Source organism: Neolamprologus brichardi, chromosome 16 (genome assembly GCF_056152115.1).
Source record: "Neolamprologus brichardi isolate AB-2024 chromosome 16, ASM5615211v1, whole genome shotgun sequence".
NCBI lineage: Eukaryota > Metazoa > Chordata > Actinopteri > Cichliformes > Cichlidae > Neolamprologus > Neolamprologus brichardi.
Genome location: NC_142119.1, coordinates 23,929,896 through 23,941,178, shown reverse-complemented (window position 1 = coordinate 23,941,178; position 11,283 = coordinate 23,929,896). Strand labels below are relative to the sequence as shown.

At 37.8% G+C, this 11,283-nt stretch overlaps 3 protein-coding genes across 4 annotated transcripts in view; 2 read left to right on the top strand and 1 right to left on the bottom strand.

Annotated features, from left to right (window-relative positions):
- The window catches only part of prkra (protein kinase, interferon-inducible double stranded RNA dependent activator), a 30,135-nt gene that overhangs the window by 14,886 nt on the left and 3,966 nt on the right, over positions 1-11,283 (bottom strand). Inside the window, exons 4-7 of one of the 2 annotated variants that reach the window (XM_006788439.3) lie at positions 9,229-9,310; positions 9,013-9,130; positions 8,836-8,930; positions 8,576-8,738 (exon numbers count right to left, since the gene is read on the bottom strand). In XM_006788439.3, coding sequence (XP_006788502.2) covers positions 8,576-8,738; positions 8,836-8,930; positions 9,013-9,130; positions 9,229-9,310 — 458 coding nt within the window. The remainder of the gene's footprint in view (positions 1-8,575; positions 8,739-8,835; positions 8,931-9,012; positions 9,131-9,228; positions 9,311-11,283) is intronic. The other variant, XM_006788440.3, reaches the window with a different exon arrangement.
- LOC148098265 (uncharacterized) lies at positions 363-2,497 on the top strand. The gene has a single exon (XM_087830211.1). The coding sequence runs from the start codon at positions 717-719 to the stop codon at positions 2,028-2,030; it is 1,314 nt and encodes a 437-aa protein (XP_087686337.1). The 5' UTR covers positions 363-716; the 3' UTR covers positions 2,031-2,497.
- LOC148098264 (uncharacterized) lies at positions 3,595-5,615 on the top strand. The gene has a single exon (XM_087830213.1). The coding sequence runs from the start codon at positions 3,950-3,952 to the stop codon at positions 5,261-5,263; it is 1,314 nt and encodes a 437-aa protein (XP_087686339.1). The 5' UTR covers positions 3,595-3,949; the 3' UTR covers positions 5,264-5,615.

Below are 11,283 nucleotides of genomic sequence, written 5' to 3'. Positions count from 1 at the left end.
TGAACCGAAGCATATTTTCAAAGGTTTTATATGCTATAAAATAATTTAAAATAAATTAGGTGAGGAAAATAAAAAATCAAATGTTTCTATGTTTGAGTCACAGTAACATCTGCAGTAATATTCACATCTCTAATGACATCTCACAAGCGTTCGCTTTATTTTGATACAAAGACTGTTTACACACAGTTTGTAATTGCAGAGAAATACATTTATTTTGATCATTTCATTTTCGAGCAGAGAGCTCACCCTTCTTGTTATACCCTTTAGATGAACAGAGTTTTTTTCATTAACTACATATTCTTTAAATAATGTTCCCTTTCATAAAAAGTAGGATAATTATTTAAAAAAAATTATTATAGCTCTATTAATAGAGCTATAATAATAATTACATAGGAAAAAACTGTCTTTTTTTCTGTTGTCTCTTATTTAACATTAGGGACGTTTGTGGCAATAAATTTCTTAATCGACTAAACAGGTCACTTAAGAAATATTAAGTTAAATTTGAAAACGGTTTAAAAAAAAATATCCCCATTCCAAAATGTCATGTGACAATCTGATTGGCTTAGGAGTGATGATGTCATAAGGATCTTTGATCCTTTGAAGTTTTTCCTTAAATAGGGGTGAGAAACAGCAATTTTTAGTTCGTTTGTTTGCAGCCTTCAAACGTTCACTACAGAAACAGAAACCTCTCAGAGTCATCGGATACAAACGCCAACATGTATCCAAGATTACGGCAACCAAGACAAAAAGATTACGCCGCCTCTCCTTCCACGCGTGGCCGGCCAATTTCTCCAAATGGCCTCTTATCCATCCAAAGGGCATTACAGGAGAGTAGGAATGAAAACAACCATCTCCAGAACAAAATTCAACAAATTGAAAAAGAAAAACTTCACCTGGAGAAGAAGTGCTTACAAATGGAAGCACAAAACAAACACCTGGAAGAAACACTACAGCGCCAGCCCGACATCAACATTATTAACGAGGGCTGGGGGATCAAGTTTGCTCAAGCCAGAGAGCAGATTGTATTCCTCATCAAAGAAAACAAGAAAAAGAGCGCTGAAGTTAAAGAAATGTCTGAGCAGCTTCAAGGCAGGAAAGCGACGATTGATAAGATAGAGTGGGATCTCCAATGCGTGGACCAAAAGAATCACCTGCTCCAAAGAAAGCTTGATGAAGCTGAAGAAAAAAATAAAGAAGTCCTCCAACAGAGGGAACAACAGGACACAAAGCAAAAAGACCTGCAGCACGAACTCCAAGGCATGCAGGAAAAGTACAGAATGGTGAAGGTAAGGTTGGATCAAACACTGTGCCAAAATAAAGACCTTCTTCAAGAGAAAGAACAACAGCAAGAAAGACTGACAGAAGAAAAGTGCATTATCAAGGACTTTGAGAGTAAAAATCAAAAGTTGCAAGAATTCTGTAATGAACTGAAGGTCAAAACAAGTGAGCTGGAGGGAGAAAAGGAAACATTGGAAAAACGATGCTCACAGATGCAGAAAAGGATCGATCACATGGCGAAAAACAACTCAGAGCTCATTAAGGGGATATTGTTGGAATTCAACAACTTGAAGCGGGAAAACACAGAAATGCAGGCGCAAAAGCAAAAGCAAGACAAAACGCATGAAGACCTGCAGTGTACGCTCCACGATATCCAGAAAAGAAATGAGCAGCTAGAAGGCATGCACAAAGAAGATCAACTGAGAAATGCAGACCTGCAGAAGGCAAAGCTGACACAGGAGGCAACAGCCAAAGACCTCCAAGAAAAGCTTGAAGAAACACAAGCAACATTAGAACAGGTGGAACAAACATGCAAGAAACTTGACAAGCAAAACACAGAAACCATCGATGAGTTGAGAACCCTCATCCTGGAGAAAAAGGCGCTCGTGGAAAAGTCCATGAAAAAGAAGAAAAGATTCTTCAGCTTGTTCCGGAAGAGGGACAATACTGCTTCTTCAACTGATGTAGCCTCGTCTTGCTCCACCTCTGTTCACCCCCCCAACCGGTCCCGGCAGTTGACTGCCCCCTCCTGAGCCTGGTTCTGCCGGAGGTTTCTGCCCGTTTAAAGGCAGTTTTTCCTCCCCACTGTCGCCTAGTGCTTGCTCAGAGGGGATTGTTGGGGTTTTCTCTCCTCTACCTTCTTTCTTTATTTACTTGTTAACTTTTTGCTCTTACTTCATTTAACCTTGTTTCCTTATTTACTTGTTAACTTTTTGCTCTTACTTCATTTAACCTTGTTTCTTTATTTACTTGTTAACTTTTTGCTCTTACTTCATTTAACCTTGTTTCCTTATTTACTTGTTAACTTTTTGCTCTTACTTCATTTAACCTTGTTTCTTTATTTACTTGTTAACTTTTTGCTCTTACTTCATTTTACCTTGTTTCTTTATTATTTACTTGTTAACTTTTTGCTCTTACTTCATTTTACCTTGTTTCCTTATTTACTTGCTTGTTTAACCTTTCTTTCAACTTATCTAACAAAATAAACCAGTTGAATTTATCCTTTGAGTATTGTTCATCTAATCTTTACAGAATTTCTCCAAAACACTTTCAAACATTCAGATCTGTCTTTCATTTTCTTCTTGAAACCTCATGAACGGTGAACTAAAAACTCTGGAACATGGTTTGAAACACTGAAATTGTTTCAGCTGAAACTGGCAAAGTCATACGTGTGTGTGTGTGTGTGTGTGTGTGTGTGTGTGTGTGTGTGTGTGTGTGTGTGTGTGTGTGTGTGTGTGTGTGTGTGTGTGTGTGTGTGAGTGTCACAGGTGATATGGTATCATTAGTCCGGTCATCGTGTTTAGGCTCATTCACGCCAAAATTAGTTAGGCTAAATCTTTAAAACGGTGTCATTGCACACATATTTTCAATTCATTTCAATCACACAAATGCAGGATTAATTATTTGCAGTATCTTCTCTGATTTATTATGAGAATGTCATGCCTGATCATTTGCACCCACAACATCAAAAATGGGGGCAAAAGGGAGGAGATCGCATTTAATCGATTATAACACGAGGTCAGAAATATAAGTGCTGACATGAGTAGTGTCCACAGAAACCTCTGAATCTCAGCTAAAAGCTCATGTAAACCATTTCAAACACCAAACAAAGCAAAGACACCAGACAGTTAAAAGAGCAGTTACGTCACCATGAATCTGTGGACAGGTAATATCCATATTTTGATTTATGATTTTCTGGAGTTAAATGTGAACCGAAGCATATTTTCAAAGGTTTTATATGCTATAAAATAATTTAAAATAAATTAGGTGAGGAAAATAAAAAATCAAATGTTTCTATGTTTGAGTCACAGTAACATCTGCAGTAATATTCACATCTCTAATGACATCTCACAAGCGTTCGCTTTATTTTGATACAAAGACTGTTTACACACAGTTTGTAATTGCAGAGAAATACATTTATTTTGATCATTTCATTTTCGAGCAGAGAGCTCACCCTTCTTGTTATACCCTTTAGATGAACAGAGTTTTTTTATACCCTTTAGATGAACAGAGTTTTTTTCATTAACTACATATTCTTTAAATAATGTTCCCTTTTATAAAAAGTAGGATAATTATTTAAAAAAAATTATTATAGCTCTATTAATAGAGCTATAATAATAATTACATAGGAAAAAACTGTCTTTTTTTCTGTTGTCTCTTATTTAACATTAGGGACGTTTGTGGCAATAAATTTCTTAATCGACTAAACAGGTCACTTAAGAAATATTAAGTTAAATTTGAAAACGGTTTAAAAAAAAATATCCCCATTCCAAAATGTCATGTGACAATCTGATTGGCTTAGGAGTGATGATGTCATAAGGATCTTTGATCCTTTGAAGTTTTTCCTTAAATAGGGGTGAGAAACAGCAATTTTTAGTTCGTTTGTTTGCAGCCTTCAAACGTTCACTACAGAAACAGAAACCTCTCAGAGTCATCGGATACAAACGCCAACATGTATCCAAGATTACGGCAACCAAGACAAAAAGATTACGCCGCCTCTCCTTCCACGCGTGGCCGGCCAATTTCTCCAAATGGCCTCTTATCCATCCAAAGGGCATTACAGGAGAGTAGGAATGAAAACAACCATCTCCAGAACAAAATTCAACAAATTGAAAAAGAAAAACTTCACCTGGAGAAGAAGTGCTTACAAATGGAAGCACAAAACAAACACCTGGAAGAAACACTACAGCGCCAGCCCGACATCAACATTATTAACGAGGGCTGGGGGATCAAGTTTGCTCAAGCCAGAGAGCAGATTGTATTCCTCATCAAAGAAAACAAGAAAAAGAGCGCTGAAGTTAAAGAAATGTCTGAGCAGCTTCAAGGCAGGAAAGCGACGATTGATAAGATAGAGTTTGATCTCCAATGCGTGGACCAAAAGAATCACCTGCTCCAAAGAAAGCTTGATGAAGCTGAAGAAAAAAATAAAGAAGTCCTCCAACAGAGGGAACAACAGGACACAAAGCAAAAAGACCTGCAGCACGAACTCCAAGGCATGCAGGAAAAGTACAGAATGGTGAAGGTAAGGTTGGATCAAACACTGTGCCAAAATAAAGACCTCCTTCAAGAGAAAGAACAACAGCAAGAAAGACTGACAGAAGAAAAGTGCATTATCAAGGACTTTGAGAGTAAAAATCAAAAGTTGCAAGGATTCTGTAATGAACTGAAGGTCAAAACAAGTGAGCTGGAGGGAGAAAAGGAAACATTGGAAAAACGATGCTCACAGATGCAGAAAAGGATCGATCACATGGCGAAAAACAACTCAGAGCTCATTAAGGGGATATTGTTGGAATTCAACAACTTGAAGCGGGAAAACACAGAAATGCAGGCGCAAAAGCAAAAGCAAGACAAAACGCATGAAGACCTGCAGTGTACGCTCCGCGACATCCAGAAAAGAAATGAGCAGCTAGAAGGCATGCACAAAGAAGATCAACTGAGAAATGCAGACCTGCAGAAGGCAAAGCTGACACAGGAGGCAACATCCAAAGACCTCCAAGAAAAGCTTGAAGAAACACAAGCAACATTAGAACAGGTGGAACAAACATGCAAGAAACTTGAGAAGCAAAACACAGAAACCATCGATGAGTTGAGAACCCTCATCCTGGAGAAAAAGGCGCTCGTGGAAAAGTCCATGAAAAAGAAGAAAAGATTCTTCAGCTTGTTCCGGAAGAGGGACAATACTGCTTCTTCAACTGATGTAGCCTCGTCTTGCTCCACCTCTGTTCACCCCCCCAACCGGTCCCGGCAGTTGACTGCCCCCTCCTGAGCCTGGTTCTGCCGGAGGTTTCTGCCCGTTTAAAGGCAGTTTTTCCTCCCCACTGTCGCCTAGTGCTTGCTCAGAGGGGATTGTTGGGGTTTTCTCTCCTCTACCTTCTTTCTTTATTTACTTGTTAACTTTTTGCTCTTACTTCATTTAACCTTCTTTCTTTATTTACTTGTTAACTTTTTGCTCTTACTTCATTTAACCTTGTTTCTTTATTTACTTGTTAACTTTTTGCTCTTACTTCATTTAACCTTTTTTCTTTATTTACTTGTTAACTTTTTCTCTTACTTCATTTTACCTTGTTTCTTTATTTACTTGCTTGTTTAACCTTTCTTTCAACTTATCTAACAAAATAAACCAGTTGAATTTATCCTTTGAGTATTGTTCATCTAATCTTTACAGAATTTCTCCAAAACACTTTCAAACATTCAGATCTATCTTTCATTTTCTTCTTGAAACCTCATGAACGGTGAACTAAAAACTCCGGTGTCACTAGTCAGGTCATCATGTTTAGGCTCATTCACGCCAAAATTATTTAGGCTAAATCTTTAAAACGGTGTCATTGCACACACTTTTCAATCACACAAATGCAGGATTAATTATTTGCAGTATCTTCTCTGATTTATTATGAGAATGTCATGCCTGATCATTTGCACCCACAACATCAAAAATGGGGGCAAAAGGGAGGAGATCGCGTTTAATCGATTATAACACGAGGTCAGAAATATAAGTGCTGACATGAGTAGTGTCCACAGAAACCTCTGAATCTCAGCTAAAAGCTCATGTAAACCATTTCAAACACCAAACAAAGCAAAGACACCAGACAATTAAAAGAGCAGTTAGAAATAAAAAATCCAATTTTTCTATGTTTGAGTCACAGCAACTTTGACATAGTAGTAATCTGCAGTAATATTCACATCTCTAATGACATCTCACAAGCGTTCGCTTTATTTTGATACCAAGATTGTTTACACAGTCTGTAATTGCAGAGAAATACTCATTTATTTTGGTCATTTCATTTTCGAGCAGAAAGCTCAGAAAACCCATGAAGGCCAAACAGGTTAAAGTTTATTCCCAATAAAACTAACTGTGAGATGTTTCACTACATTGCTGTCTGTATTATTGTTAAAGTCATAAATGATCACCTTTAAAGTGTTTGTGCTAATAACATCATGTACAGTAAGACAGGCATGGAGAACAGCACTGACTGGGAGAGGCTTTGAACAGATGACATACTCAGTTCAATTCAACATATAAGACTTTAAGAATGCACAAGCATCTATCAAAAACCTATTTATTTAGTCTATCATCTGTGATATGACTATGTGAAATTATAATGTATTGTTCATCTCCCTTAAATACACAGACAGCCTTAATGTATGAAATATTCATATATTAAAACACTCAAATTTGTTTGTTGTCTCAGTGGCTGATAGTGCCCCACAGGCCTCAATGTGAGCTTGAAGCCATTTATATTTTTTAAGTTGTTTAATGTGTAGGTGCTCAAGATTTTGAATGAAAGCCTCGGAACTTCGGTAGCACAAAAAAGTGGCTATTCTTTGTGCCCGTATGGATCAGTCCCTCTTATTACCATTATTTCCTTAAGCCATAAGTTGTCTAGTTAAGTATCAGACTAACGTTTAAAGCTTTTACTTGAGTGAAGTAACTCACATTACTGCTACTGCTAAGTAATGTTAGCTACGTTTACAGCATATTCCATAAATCACCACGCCATAACTAACTACTATACAAGCGCTGCCGTACTCCATCACACTCAGTGCATTTCAATCATTTCTCCAGTACGTTTGATAACAAGCAAAATAATAATAATAGTTTTAAAAATTAGCACATGTCATGTACACATACTCGAAAATTATTTACTAGGACTCACATTGGTGTAACTTTGTGCTGAACATTTGTGTGGTCAAGATCTCTGTCTAAATAAATAAATAAATAAATCTGGGCAAATTTCCAGATGATTAAACATGCAACTATTTTTCTGGTAATAACTGAAGTGAGTAAAGAAATCAACCGCCTCATTTATGCAAGATAATTCATAATTTTATCGGTTATGTCTGATTATTGGGGGGGGGGGGTCATAACGCCCCTGAGGACTCACCTGTCATGTGACTCAAGAGTCCAAAGTCCGCCAGTGTCGTTTTCTATCAAATACTCGTTAACACAGCAAGTTAGTGCACTCATCCCCGACTGTTCGGGGGAGGGGCGGGGTCACACAGTGGTGCATGGCAGCCCAGGTGGAGAAATTTTGCTTTTACACTTTGCAACTCGTTTTATTTCTCTATCTGATAAGAAAACTATTCGGTCAGATAGTTATTTGCAGTGAATGAAATACGGTTTCAAGCATGTTTCAAACCTTGAAAAGACAATACTAAAATTCAAGAACTTTCACGGATTTCAAGCACCCGTACAAACTCTGGGAAGAGCAGATAATTCAAGTCTTATTGACACCAGCCTCACTGTTCAGTCACCTATGCTCTTTCTGTTTCACTCTTTTCTTCTGTCTCACACTAACTGTGAATAGTTGGCATAAGAAAGGTTTGCTTAAAAGGGACTGTTGTTTTTTCCATTTCAATATAAACTGCCTTGAGTTGACTATTGTTGTGATCTGCCACTGCATAAAGATAATAGGGCAGTACATGAAGCAGGACAAAGCTACAACCATCTCAAACTGGTTTCTTGAGCATGACAACAAGGTCACTGTACTCAGATGAACTCCACAGGCACCAGATCTGAATTAAATAGAGTGTCTTTGACTGTGGTGGAACAGGAAATTCACATCATGGGTGTGCAGCCAACAAATCTGCAGCAACTGTGTGATGCTGTGACACCAGCATTGACCAAAATCTTAGATGAATGTTTGAAGCACCCTATTGGATGTATGCCATGAAGAATTATGGCAATTGTGAAGGCAAAAGGCATCCGATCCGATCCCAGGTGTAACGTAATGTATGGAAAATGTCTTTCGCCAACCTCACATCTTGTGAGTTTTTTTTGTTGTTTTTTCTAACACCCTCACAAATGCCCCACTACTATGAAGATTTCTCAGCATTAACCACTGGAGCGGTACATGGCCTCATTTGGGAAAGCACAACTGCATAGATGACCCAGTTTTATTATTTTAAAAAAGGATGAAAGTTGAGGATTTAATCAAGACGTTAAATGCGGTCTATGATTAGGGCGACGGGAGTTTTTCTTTGAATCTGATGTGAGTGAGGGAAGCTGGGAACCACATAATCTGAATGGAAGGCACCAGTATTGCTAACAGAAAAATACAAATGCAGTTTGTTTTCTTACCAATATCAAAGTATGTGACCTCAAAGCCTTGTTCTTTGGAAAGGTCCAACATCATCTGAATGTAGTCTGTGTTGGGAATGCTCAGCGGGTTTCTCCTCAGTAAAGATATCTTCTCTGCCATCGAGTTCCTTAGGTTTTCAAATCGCACACTTGGTTTAGGACCCTGAAAAGTAAAAACATCACAACACAGAAGAAATTGTCTGAAATGTCGAAGTTGCCTGTAGACGTCACACAAATGAGCCAAGAAAGATCCGACATACCCATGTGATTTCAGAACAGCCTGATAGACTCTGAAGCTTTGCCACAATTTTCTCTGCAGCCACTTTTTTTGCAGCTTTTTTTGAATTTCCTACACCTGTTGCGAAAACAAGATAGAAAGTTAGGACAAATGAGCAAAATTTTAGAAATTTTTCTTTGCACGTGAAAAATAATCGCACCCTTCTCTGACAAGGACTCCAATCGACAAATAACCGTGAACTCTCTTTTATGCGGTGGACCAGCCTCTGTTAAAACTGTGTATTCAGGAAGATGCCATCCTCTTTGTAATGCTAACTCCTAATGTGAAAGATAAGAAAAGATCATGAGGGAAACACAGTTCATTTCATACATATGGAAGAAATGTTCTTGCGTAAACACAGCCATGACTGGCACACCTGGAGTAACCCCACAGAGTTAGGATGATTGTTTGTCTCTGCTGCCACACCATTACTGTCAGACGTCCCAGGAACATTCCTGCTTGGAATTAAAGAGAAATCACACGAGTGTCATAGTATTTAGTAGGCGCTACAAGTTACAAGCACAAGATTTAATCTAAGATTTCTCAGGCTGACTTCCCTCCTGCAGCATAATTACAGAGCTGTGCTAAAAGTCTTGAGTTAACCCTCATTTTTCTAGGAAAATAGTAAATTGGTACAACAAATGTACAACCAGGCATTGACATACAAAACGTACAAGGCAATAATAGAGTTCACATAATTCTAAGAAGCTTGACAGTCAATATTTGGTATGATCACCTTGAACGCATTTTTCTTCAGCACAGCCTAAACTCTTGTCAAGCTTTCTTGTCATTTCTATAAGTAGTCTTCAGGAATAGTAAAAGATTTCTGACAGATACTCAGAGCTCTTCTTTGGGTGTTGCTGCCAGATGTATTATTGTAATTGCTAAAAAAATTAAGTGGTTGCCAATCCGATGCCCATTCAGATGGTACTGCTGGGTGGATCAAAATCTGATAGTTGACAAGATCCCCAACACAACTGGCTGAAATGCAGCTCCAAGCTAGGGCTGTTCAATATAACGATATATATCGGATGACGATATAAAACCGTCTATCGTTTCATTTTACGCTATCGTTTGTTTCGTGGTGTCGCAAAATAAACAGTTTACGGCAATATTTTTTCATGGTTTTGATGGTCACTGTAGTGGCTATATTAATTAATAAGTTCTCTCTTTCTCTTATATTTAATATAACCACACTACTGATGGACAAGCGCCTGTTTTTATGCCTTTTGGTTAGCAACAACGACGGTAACACCATCGCGTGTCCGCTTGTTTATGTTCCACATAAACCTTTCACAATAAAGCTCAAGATCCTGTTGAGACTTTTCAAAATAAACTGAATCACGTGAAAGAGCAGATTATTTACGGATGTGAAGTAAAAAAGAGCCGCCAGGTGCTAAAAAATAAACCTTAGACTCAAACGTTAGAACAGGCTTTTCCCCGCAGCGCGCCGTGTAATAAATACTCACAAAGAAAACGGCGGCCGTTACAACTTATGTCTAAAAATGTATAGTTTCATGCATCGGTTAAAACACTCGACTCCAGCTACATGACGCGCAGCTGGAAACACTTCCTGCAAGTCGAGCTGCCCGAGATTCACAGAATTTTCAGAAAATTTTACATTTTTGTGATTTATATCGTTATTGGACGATAGAATTCTTATATCGGGATATGAGATTGTGGTCATATGGCACAGCCCTACTCCAAGCCATGACAGAATCCCCACTGTATCTTTCTGATGGCTGTAGACACTCACCATGCCTCTGTCGTGGCCTTCTCTATACATAGTGATGACAATTTAAACCAAATATTGTTCATATGTTTGTTTGTTTTTTCCAACCTTAAGTTTCCTCAAATTTTATAATGACACACTGCACACCAGTCTGAGATACTCTAAGTTTTTAGCAAATAGTTTTTTTGGAATCATCCAAAATTGGTCCTTTACTATGTTATCTGTTAAGTGTAGCCACAAAAATGGTTTATTTTTTTAGTTATGTAGCTTTTTATTGCTTGAATGATTCATAGGTCAGTGTTAGATGGCTTAAAAAACAACAATCTTCTAAAAGTGATGACATACAAGGAATGAACTGAGTGAAAGAGCAGCCAATGTTTAAAAAAAACAAATAACTCTGAATGACCTTCAGAAAGACTGAGGAACTATTGCTTAAAACCATCTTAAAAAATTCAGGAAAGTCTGACTCCTTGATAGTAATCTATACACAAGGAGTGTATAGTCATGGCTTTTCCACAACACTCTATAACCAATCCTTTCACAGATGCCACTATAACAAGATAATCAGCATTATTTCTATAATTCCAATTACTGTTTTGACTTAAGTGTTTAAACAAATGAAAATAGTAAAAGATTCCTGTCATATTCTTAAACATTTGTGTTTTATGCTATAACAGCCAGTGTGAAGTCTATAAAATG